Source organism: Hibiscus syriacus, unplaced genomic scaffold (genome assembly GCF_006381635.1).
Source record: "Hibiscus syriacus cultivar Baekdansim isolate YM2019G1 unplaced genomic scaffold, ASM638163v2 tig00110956_pilon, whole genome shotgun sequence".
NCBI lineage: Eukaryota > Viridiplantae > Streptophyta > Magnoliopsida > Malvales > Malvaceae > Hibiscus > Hibiscus syriacus.
Genome location: NW_024062932.1, coordinates 211,198 through 231,408, shown reverse-complemented (window position 1 = coordinate 231,408; position 20,211 = coordinate 211,198). Strand labels below are relative to the sequence as shown.

Here is a 20,211-nt window from a genome sequence, read left to right as displayed (position 1 = left end):
TATCATCATCAATCCTTAAATTTACTCCATTTAGTATCACTCACTTATCATCATTATCTCATTCATCCAAGGACGGAGTTAAGATTAAATATTTGGATGGATAAACTATCTTCAATTCAAAATAATAACTTATTATGTGTTTAATCTAAAAAATTGAAGGAGATAAAAATCTAATTTTACTTTAAATTTAAATTGATAAAAACATAAAATATTATTTAAATCAAAATTTTAAACAATGCAAGAATCCCTCTCACTCTCTATATAATTATGTCATCGCATTCATCAATTACTATTTACTCAACCATAACTCAAAATTTCATCACTCCCCAACATTAACCTTAATCAAATAATAACTCCAAATTGAAAAAAAAATGAATAAAATAGATATTTTTATGATAACATAAGTGACGCAAAATTGTGGGGAAAAAAAGAAAAGCAACATAACCCAAAGAAATGAGGGAGACAAAAGCTCAATTAATAATATTTTTACAAGAGAAGAAATGAAGTACATACTTTGATATGTAAAATATGGAAAATGAAGCTTCATTTATGAGAAAAAGGATAAAAAATATAAAAATAAATGAATGGTTGAAACTGCTTCCTTATTTTCTCAACAACATAATTCTAAATTTTTAAAAAAATATTTGAAAATTTCTTCCGTTGTATATATCAAAATCACTCTCTAATAAAGCTTCATTCTAAATAAATTCGGAATGTTTATGGGTAGATATGATGGATAAATCGGGTCACAAGCTTCTACTCTTGTTTCGTGTTCTTCTTCAAGATTGATTATTCTCAAATATGGGAAAAGTTATTTTTCACCAAGCGGTGTAGAAACTTAACCTATTTCTTTAAACATCTTTATATGTTCTTTCAACCTTTTAGTTTCTTTTTCCTTTTGTTCTAAATGGAAAAAGAAATTTTGTCCCGGTGAAACTGTCTCTCTTGAAACTTGTTGTAATCTTTTATGAAGTAGCATAATAAGTTCTTTGGCAATTTTAATATTTATGTCCACCTTAGACTCCACCAGAGTGAGCTTGGCATCCATCTAAGTAATCTTGGAGTCATTATTCTTTAAAGTGGTATTTTGAGCGAGGGTGTTCTATGTCTGCTAATTGAGAGTTGCTTCTGTTGCACTGATCTTCTCCTCGAAATAGTCTCTTAGAGTTTCATTGGGATCTTTGGTGTATGCTTATATTCTTTCTCAGTAAATTTTCAAGGGGAGGGAATTCTTATCATAAGAAGGATCCGAGGGTTAGAACATGCATATGACAAAGGTTGGTTGGTTCTATAATTATGGTTTTGTTTCAGGGTATTTTCGGACCCATTTTTGGATCTTTTTGTAGCAGTGTTGTGTCAATTTTGGTGATGATAGGGGAGATCAAGGGTGTAGTGAAATATCTAATGAAAAAGAATCAGATGATTTGTAGGTTGGGTTTTTGAAGAGTAATCCACAAGGAAAATGAATTTCCCATTATCTTCTCCAAGCGACCCAATATAAGGGTCTCCTTTCATGTATCTCTTATAAAAGTTTGTGTGTGAGGATTTCTTCTTCTTTTTCTCGACTTTGTGAGGATAGTATGACATATGATGGTTTTCTTCAATCCATGCATCAAATATATCATCAGCACAGAGTTCACATGAACATTCTAGGTCTCATGGACAATGTCTTATTGTTGGATCTTTGAACATATAGATTGGCTTTCCAGATGCCTCGAAATTCTATATGAAAGAGGATTCTAGGCTTGGCTTGCAAAGTTCACAATAACAATCTGGATCATCTTCATCATGTGCATCTCTTGGTCTCATAGTGGTAGCATGATCAGTTATGTAGGAAATATTAATGGTGTTGGTTTATTTTGGAGATTATTGTGATCAAACCGGATTTCTGAAGTACCATCTCCTTTTGAAATAATTTTGTTGTTAATAGATCTGATTGGTTGTCGTTTCTCTTGGATTTGTTCATAGTTTGTCACCATTTCTCAGGTAATAGTTGTAAAAGCTATTTTCTTGAAATTTGTCTAGGCTTATGGACACAATGTGGATGTTCTTCTTTATTTACTGAGATCAGTAGTGAAAAATCTCCAGATCCGGATCCATTGAGTCTGAAACCATGATCTTGGATTCTGTAAAATATTTGATAGTTAAGAGTTATAATTATTGAGGATTCCACCTGTGGGGCTCTAATAATATGAATTTACACTTTAAGAGCATCAAGTAGGTTTGGATCCGCAAGGGCTATGGTAAAATTTGGGAAAAGTGTTATCATAACAAGGCCCATTTCCTTCGACATTACCAATACAAACATCCTGGTATTTTAGATAACGAGTATCCAATAAAGCAATCTGTGCCACTACTGTTTTTCCTTCAGTGCCATGGTAATTGAGAACTACGAATTGCACCAAAGTGAATACGAGAATAACCCGTTTCTATCCATCTAGCTGAAAAATCAAGAGGAATTTATAGTGTAAAAAATTGTTCTTTTACTGCGTCTGTGATGAAATATTTATCAAAACGAGAAGACTAGACATACTCTTTAACACCTTTAAAAGGTGTATGGATAAAAGACTTAATACTTCATATAGGAGAAAAAGAAGGTTTTTTATAAATATAATATGAATTTACGAGAAGAAGTTCTGTAAGTTGAATTTTCTCATATTCAAAGTGGTTGATCTCAGATAAAGATATTTTTTTATAAACATGGGTTTTTAGAGGAAAATCAAACCACAGTAACAATAGATTTTGAGGATGAAGGCTTTATCTTCTTCCTAAATCCTATAAAAATGAATGAATAGATCTAGGAGTTTGGCTCTGATACCAATAATACGGGGATAAGGAAGAATGGAAAATTATCGAAATATTGTAGCAAGTATGCTATGCCAAAGAAAAGGTTTTTCCACAACCATAAGGGGCACTACCTGTTAGTTACAATAATAAATCATCAACTCATTCAAGATTATCATCATAATTATTTTCTTTATCTAAGTCTTCATGGTTTTTGATGCAAACAGAATTCACATTAATTAATTTTTCATTTTAGAAAAAAATATATATTCAGTAAAGTTAATATTTTTAATAAATTAAACTCGTTCAGGATTATGTAATTCTTTTTATTTGTCAGGAAAGATAACTTTTTTGTACAATGATTAATTTTTTAAATTTTTTATTCATAAATATATAAATAATATATAAATATGTGTGTGTTTAAAATCACATTTTTACATTAGCTTATTAATAATGTCTAATATTTAACTAACATAAATCACTTTTTTCGGAATAAAAATAGTATTTATACATGTTCAAATCTACACCTTGTATTTGATCAAATTTACCAACAATTTATATTTTTTTCTATAATTAATATATCATTTCATAATTTGTCCTCTTTATCATACATAATGAATAGTAAGTAGGTGAAGTTAGCCGTGAAAGGAAAGGTGAAAGTGAGGAAATTTCGTCCAACAACTAATTTCCAATGGGTCAAAATGGAAGCACATAAGCACTTTTCCTTTTAAGGTTGTCATTTTATCATATTGTTTTGACGAAATGAAGCAAGTAAATAAAATTCATACAACCGTTTTCATTGTTTTTGCCATGGAAGCTTTACCAAAACAGCATTTAGGAAGGTTCGACGGATATATCATTTATAAACATCTTCATAAATAGGACCCAACTTAGATTTCATACCTTTTTAAGGATGTTTATTATTTTAAAAAGATTTTATTACTCCTTTTTGTAATAAAAATGTACTAAACATTTCGTATCATTAATTTATATATATATATATATATTTTATTGAATCATTTTAACGGTTAAAAGATATATTATTCTTCTTAAAGACCTAAATTTAAATATTTAAAACGTATATAAATTATCAGTAATTAAAAAATTTAAACATATATTATTATTTTTTGTTTGAAGCTAGGCACTTGCCATGCATAATCCTACGTGGAAGGCTAAAATCTGCTGCAATAATAATGAAGACAAACAAGTCTGAAAATTCGAGGAAGCTGCACATCCGGAAATGAAACGGTACAGTTCGATTCTTTCAACGACGTCAATAAACAAATTTATAACCAAGCTTCCCGTGTGCGCATAAAAACACAAGGAGAACCTGACAAGCTTTGCTTTATTAATTAATGCTTGGAAGAGAAAAATAACATAAAGTTTATGATCGCACTTTCTTTATTCTTTATCACATCGTATTTCAATGGAATCTGCAGGCGAGTATTCTCGTATGGAGAATGGAGGAGATTCAAAGAAAAAAGAATCATGGAATAATGGGATTCGGACAGCTCAAAACATGTCGACTGCACTTTTGCGGAAAAAATCCGACCCGTTGCTGGTTTCGAAAGTTCGGTTTCAGATGATCCGACAGTTGTTAGGTAATGTGCAGGTGGTGATTCTTGGTACAAAGCTTGCTGTTCTCTTCCCTGCTATCCCTTTGGCCATTGCTGCTGATTTCTACAAGTTCGGGAGAGTAAGTAGTTAAACCATGTTTACGATTATTAGCAATCATAATTCGATGTAAGTAGTTAATATGTTCAAACAGCATTGGATATTTGCTTTGAGTTTGCTTGGACTTGCGCCGCTTGCCGAGCGTGTCAGCTTCCTCACCGAGTAAGTTATTGATCTCTTTTTATTTTTCACATGCAAGATTTCTGACTTTTCTTATATATTAAAAACCCATTTTGTTTTTAAAAAATGCAGACAAATTGCATACTACACCGGTCCAACAGGTAACTTTTTCGGATTTCTACCAAATAAATGAATAAATTATTGAGAATGGAGATGGGGTCGGTTGATATATTTGTTGCAGTTGGAGGGTTACTGAATGCAACTTGTGGGAATGCAACGGAACTGATAATAGCTTTATTTGCTCTCTACGAAAGCAAAATACATGTTCTCAAGTACTCTCTGTTGGGATCCATTCTCTCAAATCTCCTCCTTGTTCTTGGCTCCTCTCTCCTTTGTGGTGGCTTAGCCAACCTCAAAAAGGAACAAAGATATGACAGAGTAAGCCAAACACATACACGCATATATTTTGAAAAAGATAAGCGAAAGAGAAAGTTTGGGTTCATTAAGTTAAAGTTGTGAAATGAAAAAAAAAATGCAGAAGCAGGCAGATGTGAACTCGTTGCTGCTGTTGCTGGGATTGCTTTGCCACATGTTGCCACTGCTGTTCAGATATGCGGCTGCGCCAGGTGTTTTGGTTTCCGAGTCTGCACTGCAGCTGTCGAGAGCAAGTAGTATTGTTATGCTTGTCGCGTATATCGGATATATCATCTTCCAGCTTAAAACTCACAGGCAGATCTTCGACGCTAAACAGGTCATATTTTTTTTTTACATTAATTTCTTTATAAAAGAGCCTTCTTTGAGGTAACAGTCTTTTTTTTATCGAAGAAACTTATAAATTATGTGCAGGAAGATGAAGAAGAAGAAGAAGAAGAGGAAGAAAAGGCAGTGCTAGGATTTTGGAGTGGATTTAGCTGGTTGGTGGGTATGACTCTCATCATTGCTTTGTTATCTGAGTACGTGGTGGGCACAATTGAGGTACAAACGTTGATCATTTTAATTATAAATCGCTGCCTATAAATTTTTCATAGCATACTTTTACAATATTGAACCCTGTCAGGCTGCATCAGAATCTTGGGGAATTTCTATTAGCTTTATCAGCATCATTTTGATCCCAATCGTGGGGAATGCTGCTGAACATGCTGGAGCTATTATTTTTGCTTTTAAGAATAAATTGGTACGTATTTGAACATTAAATCAAATTTCATACTTCATTTTATTGATTGTGGAATTTTATTGGATTTCTTCAGGATATATCTCTGGGTGTTGCTTTGGGTTCTGCAACTCAAATATCTATGTTTGCTGTAAGATATCCAGCAAGTCAAAACAACTTTAATTATATAAAAACTTTATCTTTGGTGGTAATTAATTATGTATAGATTTCAGGTTCCCTTATGCGTTGTGGTTGGTTGGATAATGAGAGTCCCAATGGATCTTGATTTCAGTCTTCTTGAAACTGCTTGTCTTGCCTTAACAATCCTTGTTGTAGCCTTCACTTTGCAGGTTTTCCCCCTCCCTCCCTAGTCCCTACCTTGTTTGTTCTATGAAACATTAAAATCGTACTAATTTATGTCCATAAATATAAATAAATTATCAGGATGGAACTTCACATTACATGAAAGGAATAGTCCTTTGCCTTTGTTACGCTGCCATTGCTGCATGCTTCTTTGTTCATAAAACTCCGATCCCTCCCGGTAAGTTAAACTACCCTTTTCTCTTATTTTTCTCATTAGACATTAGTTAGCACCAACTAATTGCGAAATTCGGTTGTTAGAACTAACTACTGTGAAGCTGAGACTCAAACCATCATCTGGAATCTCAGCCTAGCCGGTGGAGGGGGACGGTGTTTCTACCCCAAATCAAGGACGACATTGCCAATCATCCATGTTCCCGACGCTTGAAAAGTGAGGCCAATTTCAAGTTAATACATGGAAAGAAATCATTTGAAAAAGTGTGTATAAATAAACTCTGTTTCTTCGATTCCTTTATAATAAGGTTTTGCCTCTGATTTTTAGTTTATAATGGCAGCATATATGAAAAAGAAGAAGATATGTGGTGACTGAAAGCTTAATCTCTTGCTGTTTACACTTAATATATGCTGCTAAAGCATTGATAAATTGTCATGCATTTGTGATGATGTAATAAATCTTTAATCAGTCGATATAAATTATAGAGAACCTTGCCGGACGGAGAATTTTTTTTTAACCATCTTTTACTACCACTAGACTATCTTCTCCGGCTTTTTCCATGGTTTATTTATTCTGTATCATTTGAATTTTAAAATAATACATATTTTTATTAAATTCGACTCTCTTCACTTTTATAATGATTTAATTTTGATTATAATATTTTGTACTAGTCATTTCAAATAAATAAGTAAAAGTAAAAGGAGGCAGAATATCAGATTTACTCTTATCTTTTTAATGGCTAAAAGCTCAAGTAATTTAATTGAAATAACCGAGTAACTTTCAAAGAAAAAAAATGCAGTGAAATTGTCAAGCTTGTCAGGCTTGTATGGCTTAAAAAACTATAGCAAACCACTGTTTATTTCTTTGATTTTCCAGAAGAGGCATAAACAGAGACCATTATAGATCATTAAGCTGACCAGAGATTAGATGTAATTTTGGGAAGATAACTAGCTGGGGGGATCATTCCATCTAATAAAAGGACTTACTCAGGCAGGAGTTATTCTGCGGATTAAAAGAGATCGACTGTCATCTTGAGCTTGTTTTGTCTCCATTTAGGTAGCTTATAGAAGGCTCCCTTAGGCATGCCAAATTTTTCTGCAAACTCTTCCTCAGATAAGTATGCCTACAGGAAAATGCAACAAATTTCATATGCATTGCAAAAGGCACATTTTGAACACCTGGAGCAATATTATAAAGCTCTAAACTTTGGCTCGTACCTCTCTTTTAGTCACATCTATGCCTAAACTGGTTCAGTTGACGACACTGTCAATATTTGATAAGGATATATCAATAAATTCGCACTAGTCTCAGTTGCATCGATCTGGTTCGAGTTTTCATTCGTTGTAGGGAAGCTTGACTCTACTACTGGAGAATCAGTACAAAAGTGATCTAATTTTTTAAAAATATTAAACGACAACACAGGCAGCTTACCAGAAGTAAAATGTAACAAGATAACAAAGAGATAAAAAACAAGGCACCCCAATATGTTTGCAAATGAAGTCATCGGACCTAAATCTAACCATGTAAGTTTGTCTCAAAATCAGCCCGCTTAGTGCGGGTTCCTCATGATTCAAACTAAGATTCTATGAATTAACTTTCCAAGTTTATTCAATAGGTTGAAAGTCATAATCAAGCTTTGTTTGGTCAGTTCAGTGAGATTGCAACTTATCGAGTGCTTAAAACTAGGAAAACAGACAATGAACATTATGATAATGTCAGATGCATTAATTTTTCTCCTGTTCTAAAATAATTGAATCTGCTGATCCCATCAGATTTTGAAATTATGTAATAGCATTACCAAATATAGGCAGGTTCTTAAAGACGAAACAGTAATCTTATAAAAACCTTGATAAGGAGAGGATTCAGTAAAGAGTTTCCTGGCAACTGGTGTTGGGCTGGATACGTTGTGGTTGTCAGAAAACTTCAAATGTGAACCTGATATTGTTGATGCTGGCGAAAAACTTCTTTCCCATCCATTTGAACTGCTAGATCTGCTTCTTAAACCATCAGGGTGGCATCCCTGGAGTGCGGTTTCAGTGTATTTCTTGGTGCCTGAATGGAATTGCGTGAAGCTTTAATAAAGATATTTTGTCAAAGAATTAAGTACAGAATACGGGGTAGCCAGATCATAAGTTTCTAGCAAGGAAAATGTATCTTCTACTTGAAACAAAGGAGAGGTTCGCCATCGATGAGAACTATTTGTTAATAACCCTTATATTGTTGGACCACCCTATAGGTCTGCATCTAGGCCTCACAAGACTAAAGGTCTGTTGGGAGTGCAAAGAAACAATACATTTTTAAAGGTTGGAGAATAAATTAGATATCATGTCACTTGAGCACATAACATCAGGATATGTCACCACGAAGTGTACCACAAACAACATGATATTTGGTCAAACATTAGCATCTATCCCAGAAATTATGGTCTTAGCCACTGTTGGAACATTTACCAGGACCCATGTTCTGCTTTTAACCGTTACCCTTCTGTTGCAGGTTCTACTTTTTTGGACAAATGAAATCTTAGCTTACCCAAAGGAAAAGAGGTGTTGCACAAGCCGTTCAACATTTTTTTTTTTGAAAAGGAAGATTCTTATTCATAGGAATAATTACTCATTGCTAGGGGCCTTGTTAAAAGACCTCCCTAGACTCATCTCGAGAGCAGCAAATTGGGATGCGGATGAATTAGCTAAAGCTGGTATAGGCTGATTTTTAGGTTTGTGTAATGGTTAAGGTGTTATGCCTTGGTTGTTCTTATTTAGGGAATATCAGGGTGTGTTATGTTTTCAGATTTATGGTTTTCTGTTTTGTAAGAAGCTGTTAGTTGTTGAGGTGTGGAGGTGTATTATTGTTCTAATTAATAAAAGTTAGAGGCACTCTTTTCCTCCTTTCAATGTCCTTCATGTTATGTTTGTAACATGTAGGATAAGAAGGGGGATTTTAATGAGGCCTTATTTTATCAAAAAAAAAAAGACCTCCCTAGACCTAAATGGAGGAAAAAGTGTGCACCCTGAACAATGACACAAGAAGGACGACTCAGACAAAACTGGGAAGAGAATATTCAAAATACAACCAATCCAGAAACTCATAAGCAGAAAAAAAAACCCCAAACCACGGAAAAACACTGCAAACAAAACAGAACCAGAAAAGTACTGCCCCATGACTTATCCCCCTCCCGTTCTTAAAAAATATAGATAAGAATTACAGAAACTGTTAATAGGCAGGATGGAAAACGCCCAACAACTAGAGACAATATTTAGTTGCTTCCCTGTTTATGCAGACCCAGAAAACAGGAGTCCTAGCACAGGCAGATCAACAGAAACTCATAAAAAAGACAAGTAGGAGAAACTACACTAAGGGGCTGTTTGTTTACTTCAGAATGATTAAACGCTGAATGATTAAGCGTTGAATGATTCAGAGACTCTGTATGAATTAGCTCTGAATGTGACATGCTGTTTAATAATGGCTCTGAATCATTCAAAATGTACTTCTGTGCTGAATCATTCAGAATGTACTTCTGTGTTGAATCATTCAACACTGTTTTGCTGAATCATTCAGAGGTGCGAAACAAACGCGCTGAATGCTGCACGGTTCAGCATTCAGCGCTGAATGGTTCCATTAAGAGGCAAACAAACAGCCCCCAAGTCAAAAAGAACGCCAACAAGATGAACCGACTATATTAGTTCTCATACAAATACATCTAAATAGAGCTTAGTAACACGGACTTACAGATCCACTTGATGTTTTTCCCTTCAAGGTAGCAAGCTTCCGCTCAAACGAATTGCCATGCATCTGCGAGACAGCAAATTAAAACTTTAAACTAAATGTGTTCTTGCAGCCAAATTGTGTAACTAAATCGTGAGGGTTTCAATTAAACAATAAGTTCACAGATAGCAAAAACTAGGATATTATCTGATAGGAAGCAAAAGTAAATAAAAAGGAAAAAACCACGCAGAACAAAAAAAAAAGATTAGAAAACAATCACAAGAAATTAAATAAAATATGGTTTGGCCACGACACTATTTTTACTAAGGTAAGTGACCCACTTACATTTGCCTTCAAGGGATCCCATTCAAAAAAACACGTGAAAAATGGTGGTTCATGGCCTTCTGTAATAACATATAGGAGTCTCCAAAGAAAGTTGTTCTTCCAGAATGTCTGTTTTAAGAAATTTCTGCCAGTCAAGAATACAAATTTAAGAGCATAGAACGAAATGAAGAGTATAAAATATGCGCATAACATCTTGATATCAGTATTTCATGCTAAAAATAATCCATGACACAATGAAAGAAAAATACTTCAAGAAAATAAACTCTGAGAGAGTATAGATTTATAATTTACCAGACCCAAGTTAAGGGCTTCTTGCTTCGACTTGATAGTTGAGTGGCGTCCAATCCAAACATATATTTCTTTATGGCAGTCTAGCACTAATACGTCTTCAGTGGATAAATCATCTTGAGTGAAGCTGTATATCTCTTTAACCTGAAACCAAGCCAAAGTAAATCCTCAAGACAACCAAATGAGTTATTTTATAGCTTAATAGTTTTTTTAAATTTATTTTTTTGCAAAGAAAAATTGCATATAATCCCAACTTTATGCCTTTTGAATTTCAAAACTAAGGGAAAACAATGCAATGCCACAAGAAAGTAACACTTAAAATTGTGACTAAGCAAATGAAAACTGAATGACTTGTACACAATTAGCAACATTTCAAGGAAGTCAAATTTTGCATAGCAAACCCAGATAAAATAGAGAAGCTTTCAAACCATTATATGTTCTATTACTAGATTGATGGGTTTAATCCAAGATTAATTGACCTTTTTATGCTTCATTTTAGACACTCAAGTCTACTTGAGCATAGAGATCTGCCTTTCAGAAAAGTCCATGGACCGTATTTCATATAAATACAATCCTCTCGACATTATTCTAATGGGTTCAAAAAAAGGCATTTCATTTAGCTAGCCTAAACTCCAATACAAGTCTGCTAAAATCTACATTTGCATTGCATCCAAAGGTGCTTAACTATGAAATGTATGCAGGGTAACAGATCCAACCAAGATGTACCTTGAAATCACCTGAAAAGGGAAACCAAACCAAGCGGCAAAAGAACCATAACCGTCAGAAATGTTTTGCAGCAATTTACATCCGGAAAACTTCTGAACCAAGGAAGAAGCAAATTATCCTCCAGAGAACAACAAAAAAGAGGGACAATTTGCTTACCTTCAGTACAAATAAACTTAAACAAATGTGGATCTTCTATAAATTTTTCCATCTCCTTTTCTTTTGGATACTCCGTCTTTCCACCCAGTGAACTCCAGAAACTATCAGGTTCGCTTCTTTCCCTCACTGATACGGGTTGCCATGCTGGCTGTGAATGACATCAATGACGATTAAATGAGTTAGGCCCACAAAAAAAACAATGAGGAATTCTCAATATCTAAACAATATCCAGTCCGAATAACATAATTGCATACATTAATGAGGTCGACCATTCTATCAAGAAGGTCACGGTCTTTGCTTGAGGTGAGATTTCCAATCCAAGTGAATACAGAATTTCCACTTTGCAGTATGTAACAGTAGGATGAATTCAGGGAGCTTGAAATCTGAAAAGATTGAGTTAACAAGTCATAATGTAGAGTATCATTTTGTTGCTGAAGGACAGAAAAAACAGAGAGAAGTGACTCAAGATTAGGGCTGTAAATGAGATGAGACAGATCGTGCGCTACTCAAGATCGACTTGGTCAAAGCTCAATAAATACTCGACTCAAGTTCGAGCTCAACTCGAGTTCTTAACGAGCCGAAACTAGCTATTTGAAACTCGACTAGAAAAGCTCACGAACAACTCGAAAATCTAATAGATTAAGATTTTAGTTTTAAAAAATAAATTATTAATAATATTAACATTTATGTGTTGATTTTTTTTAAAAAAATGCAGCATAAGGTTTTCATGTATTTAAGGTTCAAATTCAAGTTTGAGTTTAAGGCTTCAATCGAGTTACGTTTAAGATTTTTTTTATTTCGAGCTTTTTCGAGCTTCAATTTATGGTTTCGAGTTTGACTCGAGATTGAAAATTTTAGGCTCACGAGTCGAGCTCCATTTCAGAGTTTTCGAGTCGAGTCAAGCTCAACAATACTCGAGCTCGACTCGTTTACAGCCCTACTCCAGATAATGCATAATCCAACAATTTGCACAATATTTATAATAAATCACAAAATGGCAAAACTATTTCTAACTTGCTAAAAATTTAAGAAAACCTGATCAAAACTAATCATTCTGCTTAAAAGTTTAAAGCTTTCTCATAAGGAAAACTAATCAATCTTTTAGCTCGATTTAACCATTGAATATGATGTTCCTCTCCAAGGTAAGCATATAAATTATATCAGCAAACAACATGGTGAAAGTTAATCTGGACGCAACTATCTCATTGATATTTGTTATATATCAAGGCAACGTAAGTTGCTCAGCAGGTACCTCAATTTGGATATACTTATAGCTGATATTTTATAACTTGGAAGTGTATTTTCTCTTATAAAGAAATAATTTTCAAAATGGCAACAGGACGCTAAAGAGTGTTGAGGAGGATCTTAGTAGAACATTTGACAAGGGCAATGACAATGTTGGTGGCCCTCAAACAAAAACATCAAAAAGAAGATATAGTAAAGCAGGCATCTTATTGTCTGTCTGTGGGAGGGTGTCAAAGAGAGAAAGAGAGAACGAAACATTACTGTTATAGGATGAGTGTTAGATCTTCAACTTACCTGATCGACCTGGATAGCCTGCATGTTTTCTGGACTTGTTCCTTGAACTCGAAAAAGAGCCGTCTTTTTCTCATCATAAGTGTCATCATCAATACCTGTTTCAGCAATAAACTTCTTGTATCCTGCACTAATACCTCCCTTTATATTATTAAAAGAAAGGCAAGATCGAGTATTAGAGAGCCACAACATTTATAAGTAGATTTACACAAAATTTAGTTTACATTTAAAGGAATAAAGGTAAAAGAATCTTGAGAATAACCAACCTTATAGACAATTAATGTCTGGAAAATAAGGAAAAACTGAAGTGGCTCCTTATTTTGAGCAACCTGAGCCTGAAAATGAAAATGAGACTTATTTATTTGGTTAAATAAAACTATTGAAACATCATTTTTCAAGAGATGCAAAAGATTTTAGCATTATACATATATTCATAATAGCTAATCCTCATAAATTCATGAAAATAAAGAATCAAAAAATCACACCTTTAAATAAGAAAAAGAAAAAGACCCATTATTGATCACAGAAAGCAAAATTAAAATTCACAATAGAACTTATATGCATGATAAAGCTCGTCATTTTCAACACCATGAATGAGTAAAATATTAGTTTTCTCTCAAAAAGAAAAATATAATCAGACAGAAACAAGTCACGTAGGGCTACTGAAAATGACTTCAAAATACTTGATAAATTCTTGAATATCCCTAACTCAACTTGTCTCATCAGGTTAGCCAGATCAAGGAAACAAATACTACAACTGTACAAGTGTCGGAGAAGGAAAAAGAGAACTTGCCATTACTGGACCCCCTCTAGCTGAATCAACAATAGCATCCATATGGAAGATAGCATCAGCTCTATCTTCCTGCAAGAAAAACAGATAATGAAAAGGAGAAGCTGATTAAGAGAACTAACATGTTAAACTGAAATGCAGCATGGGATGCTATAATTGCGTAAAAAATAGTATCACATGAAATTAAGAGCCAGGTCTTAGTCCAAACAAGAAAATACAAAGTAGTAAAGAAGAAACCATGTTGGTATTGATTCAACATGGTAGTTTATAATTAGAAATTCTGACTGTTATCTTATTTTCTATTTGTCTAAGGCCTTAGCCGTGAAATTATATTTAGAGCCTTTGTTTATGATTGCACTTCAACAATGATAATGTAACATCCTCCATGCCGGGTTAGTGATTAAATTGTAAAGTTTCAGCATTTGGTGATTTAAAGTAGAATGATGGAAAAGTTCAATGACTTATTTGAGTTATTTTGTGTAAGATTGAATTATAAAGAAGGAGGATTAGAAGGACAAAATGGTCTTTTTTATAGCAATATAATTATTTGGGGTTAGTATTATATTAACCACGTGGAAGTATAGGAAATCAAACAAGCGTCCAGAGTCCTCTTCTTCTTCATACGTGAGACCCAAGTTAAGGTAAGATCTCTTGTTAGTGAATTTCTTGATGAATTTATGGTTGATTCATGACCATTAGGCAATAGTTAAGCTTAAAGGAAGTTTAAATTATTTTAAAACCTCAAGATGAGAAGTATATGAAGAATTAAAGAAAGGAAGTAGAAAAGTGAAATCTTAGATTAGAGTTTATAATAAGAATTGGAAGTGAGATTTGACTTGTCATCAAGTTAATTAAGGGATAGGAAGTGTTAGAATAGGAATTTGAACATGTTGCAAAACTAGTATAATTTTTGCAATTACATATGAATGACTAGATTTGGAGTTTAAAGAAGTGATTATGGAGTAGAAATGAGTTTAAGTATGTGTATTAAAGTTAGGAATATTAAAGGGAGTGAAATAGGAAGGTTTGAGCTGAAATAAGGTGATTTTCGAGCTCAAAATGGGATTTCTGGGCTAGGGGAATCGATCCCCCCTCAAACGAATATGAATTTCCAGAATGCTAGAGGGGAATCGATACCCCCAGGGGGGAACCGATTCCCCCATAAAAAAAGAAGAAGAGAGACTAAACTATCAATCCCTTAAATTGTTAGGCTATTAGAGGTTAATTTCAAGACTTAGGCATCTGATAATCGTCTTGAAAATTTTGCTTATGTAGATATTGAGCCTAATCGAGTTCCGGAACCATCGACAAGTAGGATCAATCGAGGGAAAGACAAAGAAATCTAGGTGAGTGCATATGCATAGCATGAATATGTATTTTATTCAGTTCTAGACTTGTGATAAGTCTAAATTCAATATTTTGATACATGATCGTATTTCATATTATGATATATGACATAAATCCATACCATATGCATTATGGGACATGAATATGCAAGAAAAAGTTATATGAGTTATTTGATAAAGGTATGAAAATAATATGTCTACGTGATACAAATTAGATAAATTGTGAAAGCCCACGTTATGTAAATGAGAACTATAGGTATAGTTGACATGCCAAGGGTAGAGGGTCTATGAGGTCTTTCGGGACATATATGTATTCTTTAGAACATGTGTGAAGTCTGGTGAGACACATACTTGATCATTGGCATATATATGATTCTTAAAGAATGATATGTGATCTTTATGGACATTATTATATGACACTACGGTGCAATTCTACGCGACACTCCGGTGCAATTCTACGCGGCACTACAGTGCAATTCTACGTGGCACTTAGGTGCAATTATATGAGCTGTGGTGACAGCATAGTGCACAACCTCACAATACTCACATACCTTAGGTTCTCTGTATGGTACCATGGGCTAATGAACTTACTAAGGTGAACTTATGAATGTGAATTCGACAAGTATATGTGTAAGAAACATGGTTCTGGTTATTGCATTGTTTACATACATCTTATCATTGCAACCCATCTCATTTTGGCAATTACTTTATATTTATTGATATTATTATTATATTGTCTCACTAAGTCGATGACTTAGCGTGTGCGTGTTTCACACGTAGGATCCGATAAAGAAGACGATCGAGGTTAAGCAGCTGGACAACATTACTCCTGCAACTATCAGATCAGAAGCAACTTAATCAGTAGGTCATTTTGTTATGGAAATGGATGTTGGCATGTAACTAAAGAGTTAAGTTGTGTATGCTCTGAATATTTTGGTAAACTTATATCACCATATGTATATTATTGTATTTTTTGTAATATAAGTTCAATTATTTTGCTATTATTTGTAATGAGTTGTGTTTTAAAAGTCAATGTAATATCTCCGACTCGTATCCGGGTTGGGGGGTGTTACAGATAATATTTACATGCCAACTTAGCTGCTCAAGGAAAAGCTTATACTTCCAAATAAATATTTTATTAGTCAATAACTGCCCAATAAGGGCAGCAAAAACTTCAGCACTTCAAGCAAGGAATCACCTATAAGATTTTCAACATAGGTTCTTCTAGTTGTTCATGGACTTGTGATTGATTAAAAATCCTGATCCAACATTGGCATTGAAGACAATGAAATATACATACAAGATTTCTATAAAAAACAATAATACTTTCGCATGACTGTGGGCTTATCAGCAGATATTTTGATAGATTTTACATGTCTAGGATTCCAAATGTGGGATGCTGGATCAAGATGGATAGTAATGCCTCTATCTCAAGCATATTCAGGTTTGTCAGACAAAAGTTTAAGATTTAAATGAAAAATAAAATTGAAATTTACCTGTACACTTCCATGACCAACCATGCATAAAATAAACTCTCATCCCTTTCATTTCCAGGATATGTATACTGCATAATATAACAATCCCCACTGTAGAGCTTAGTCTGTTCTGGAGCTGGAATTAGAAACAGTGTGTGACCATCTACTCGCCAAACCTGCATGATACAGCATTGAATTAAAACAAATATGAGTAAGCCACGATTCAGGAAAAGGTCTATTTTGTGCAATTGAAGCTACTTTTAGTGTGCCTCTGCAATTTATATAAGACTGGACGTCTTCTTCTTCAGGAAGCTCCTTCACTTCATAACCCTGATGCTTGAATATTGCTGAAAAAAGAAAACAAGTGAAACCCTTGAGTGATAAAATAAGCAGTGTACAACTGATTTGCTTCTCTTATTTCCCCCCCCCCCCCAAACACATGTTTCTTTCTTTCTTTATCCATTTCCAACTAATTTTTTGCAATAGGTAAAAACCTGCCACTTTTTCTCGCCCTTCATCATACAGCTTGGTGTCCACAGTTTGAGGCCAACTGTAGAAGTAGGATTTAAAAATCGAAGTTTCTAATCCCTCAGTTAAAAATGTCAAGTGAGTCCCATTTGATCTGTCTTGTTTTCTGAGGAAATCCTGTAAAATAATAGGCAGCAATTTAGTGAGAAAGAATGCAATTAAGGTTTTTCTAGCATGGACAAATTCTTCCCTTTAAAGATCACAAAATATCCTAACACTCACCAACATACTCATATATTTATTCCTTATTAGGCACTTCTCTAAAGGAGAGCGATTGAAATTGTAACCCGAAATCCATTTGGCCCAACCCAAAAGGTTCATAACATGTCCCACTTAGTGAATAATTAAAATTGAGAGAAAAATAGATATTTTTCTCTATGTATGTGAGCATGTCTACATGTGTATGAAGAAAAAGTGGGATGGAAGGGTGGGGCAAGAAGCAAAAGAAATAATCCTTACCTCTGCAGCTGAAATTGATGTCTTCCGTTCAGTTAATAAAGTAGTTCTTCCCATCCAAACAAAAACTTCAGAACCGCAATCTAGCATATAACACTTGTCTTTCTCAAGCATCTCTTTGTCCAATGAATCACTTCCAATTTGAGATAGTTTACCCTGAAGATTTATCCTGTTAATGAAAGACCTTAAAGTGTCACTCAATAAAGGTAAGTTATTTCATTTAAATGAAGAACCAAAAAAAACATCATTTAAAACAAAGAAAGAGAAGAAGCATAACATGATTGGTATCAACCAGAAACTAAGTTGATTCAATCAATAATAATCTCACTAGTTGAACAGCTAGAGAAGAGCAGTTATAAAAATATTGGAGGTAATCACCAACAGGTATACCATATCAATTCACTTTTACATATGCAACATAAACTTGTCTCATGATACTAATACAAGCTTACAAATATTCAGGAAACAAATTGACAAGGATGTATATTAGAAAAATGCCAAACTCACCAGTATAATATTACAGAACAATCACCATGTTGTGGACCACCCAAAGCTGAGTCCTGGGGAATCGGTGCATAACCACCAAATAAACTCCAGAATTCACCAACATCGGAGTCGCCAACCAATTTTCCATCCTCTGCAACAAGGAACCATTGAATAACTGCAATAATTTTCACTTGGAGAAGGGTTAAAAAGATATTTCCAACCTATAGTTGCCACGTCACATTTTCCAGTGTGCTTATTCTCTTTGATATACTGAACAACCTCCAAGGCTTTAGCCCTTTCTTGGATGCTAGAGTTGCAACCACAAAAGAGGTAAATTTTTGATGCAGTGTCAAGAATGAATACATCATTGTGATTCAGGGATGATCGAGAAAAAGGAACCTGGTCAGCAAGCATGAAAAATGACAAATTTTGTTAATATTAAGCAAAAGCATTGAGTCTCTGTATCTAGGGTATCTTCTTTTTACTTTCATTTTGCCTGTTATGTTGAGAATATTAAAGCATCTCAAATTATTTCTCAAACTTCAAAATAAAACTTACTTCTTTAACATGAACAACATGATCTCCCTTGCATGTTAACAAGGTGACCTGATATGTATCCCCATTCAAGGTCCCTTGCTGTGAAGTGTATACTCCTCCAACTGGAATAATACAGTGTTTAAAATATGATAAAAATTTCTCTGTTTCTTGACCTTGAACTTCTCTATACTGAACGGCACAAGACCCTAGTGCTGCATCTAGTTCCAGCGCTTTGTCTGATGCCAAGGCTGAGTCTACCTGCCAATCTCGAAACACCCAGTAGTAAATAATACTGCTTATGGAAGATTTTTTTTTTTGCAGACTTCATATAGAAAACTTATAAATTATGATTAATGCATCTATACTTGATAATTCTGACATTATTGAATTATCAATTTATCTTTGAGGTGCACTTGACTGTGTATTTGTACAGTTAAGACAACTAAAAAAACTTACTGAAGAATTTCTGTTTCTAAACTAATGTTTCAATTGCATTTCAACCATAAAGCTCAAATTGGAGTGTTATATAACCAAACAACTTCATTTGGAAATATTTGGCATATTCATTCATTTTCTTGTCAAAACATTAGTATTCTTGATGTTAAAGAAACGACTAAAACTAACATTCAATAAAAAAAACAGAACATTATCACGTCCATGAAAATAAAGGCAATAATAAAGTAAGGAAGAAACAATCAATAACCTCGTTTGCCTCATTTCCAAGCCAATAATGTATGTCGTGCTGTGTAGGCCCACTTTTTAGCACACTTGTCTGTCTCGGAAAACAACCAAAATTTAAATATGTAAAATCTCGTTTGAATCTATAAACAATTGTCATATACTCCATTTCATTAATTTGACCAAAAGAGAAAGAGAGAGAAATAAAACGCCAAAACATACACTTAAAACGACATATGCACTTCCAGAGTAGAACTTTCCGATCGAAGATTTTGGAACTGGAACCAGCCGCAGTTTCTCAATACACCAGATTTCTAAACCACTGAATAGAAACACAAAGACATACAAAAGAGAGAGATCAGAATAGAGAAACAAAACAAAGAAAAGTTTTACAGCTAAGAGTAAAGAACATACGGTTTTGCCCCTGCTCCATGGAATACTGGATCAACGTCTTTACTGTAGAAAGCCATTATCTCCCGTCACTTAGTAACAAAATTACAAATCTGCAAAGCAGGTATTGTATGATAGATCTGAAAAGTTGATAAAAGAAAAAAAAATCAAAGAAAGAATTTGAAGGAAAAGGAAAAAAACGCACCTGGAGCTGATCAAACAGAAAGTTGAATAGAAACTCGAGAAATACTAAAACAAGAGTATATTCAGATTAGAGTTTAAATATGAACATTTGACATTACTAATATATAGGGGGAAAAAGGGGGGGGTTTGGCCGGCTGGAGAAGGTTGAAGCCGAAAGGGAGGGGAGAAAGGGAGGCTTGGCTTTATCATCCAGCTAGCCGGGGACCCACCATCTTCAAAAAGTTGAAGCTTTCTTGATCTGTTGGTTCCCACTCCCGCCTGCTCTTTGATTTCAAGATTGTCATCATAATGGTAAAAAAGAAGCC

The 20,211-nt window shown here is 34.1% G+C and overlaps 2 protein-coding genes across 2 annotated transcripts; one reads left to right on the top strand and one right to left on the bottom strand.

Moving 5' to 3' along the window:
- Positions 1–4,122: 4,122 nt before the first annotated feature.
- LOC120148284 (vacuolar cation/proton exchanger 3-like) lies at positions 4,123–6,530 on the top strand. The gene is made up of 11 exons (XM_039161448.1): positions 4,123–4,480; positions 4,553–4,620; positions 4,711–4,739; positions 4,820–5,016; positions 5,117–5,329; positions 5,425–5,553; positions 5,636–5,752; positions 5,826–5,879; positions 5,962–6,078; positions 6,173–6,269; positions 6,350–6,530. The coding sequence occupies exons 1-11, from the start codon at positions 4,211–4,213 to the stop codon at positions 6,400–6,402; spliced, it is 1,344 nt and encodes a 447-aa protein (XP_039017379.1). The 5' UTR covers positions 4,123–4,210; the 3' UTR covers positions 6,403–6,530.
- A 575-nt stretch (positions 6,531–7,105) lies between these two features.
- Positions 7,106–20,018, bottom strand: LOC120148245 (villin-1-like). Its single transcript, XM_039161412.1, is given in 27 exon segments — positions 7,106–7,386; positions 7,481–7,506; positions 7,509–7,637; positions 8,109–8,276; positions 8,279–8,315; positions 9,990–10,052; positions 10,311–10,383; positions 10,385–10,434; positions 10,602–10,742; positions 11,325–11,335; positions 11,481–11,628; positions 11,735–11,863; positions 13,020–13,157; positions 13,283–13,351; positions 13,810–13,878; positions 16,471–16,488; positions 16,666–16,803; positions 16,886–16,974; positions 17,122–17,272; positions 17,615–17,780; positions 18,119–18,248; positions 18,319–18,496; positions 18,656–18,892; positions 19,338–19,406; positions 19,535–19,634; positions 19,727–19,815; positions 19,908–20,018. Coding segments are annotated over 26 exon segments (2,697 nt in total). The 5' UTR covers positions 19,783–19,815; positions 19,908–20,018; the 3' UTR covers positions 7,106–7,272.
- Between the last annotated feature and the right edge of the window lie 193 nt (positions 20,019–20,211).

What these genes read in the sequence shown, in the direction of transcription:
- LOC120148284 (XM_039161448.1), top strand. Translation starts at nt 4,211, where the DNA reads ATGGAATCTGCAGGCGAGTATTCTCGTATGGAGAATGGAGGAGATTCA. An exon ending in ATTTCTACAAGTTCGGGAGA is followed by an intron (nt 4,481 to 4,552) that starts GTAAGTAGTTAA and finishes ATGTTCAAACAG; the next exon opens with CATTGGATATTTGCTTTGAG. An exon ending in CTCAAATATCTATGTTTGCT is followed by an intron (nt 5,880 to 5,961) that starts GTAAGATATCCA and finishes TATAGATTTCAG; the next exon opens with GTTCCCTTATGCGTTGTGGT.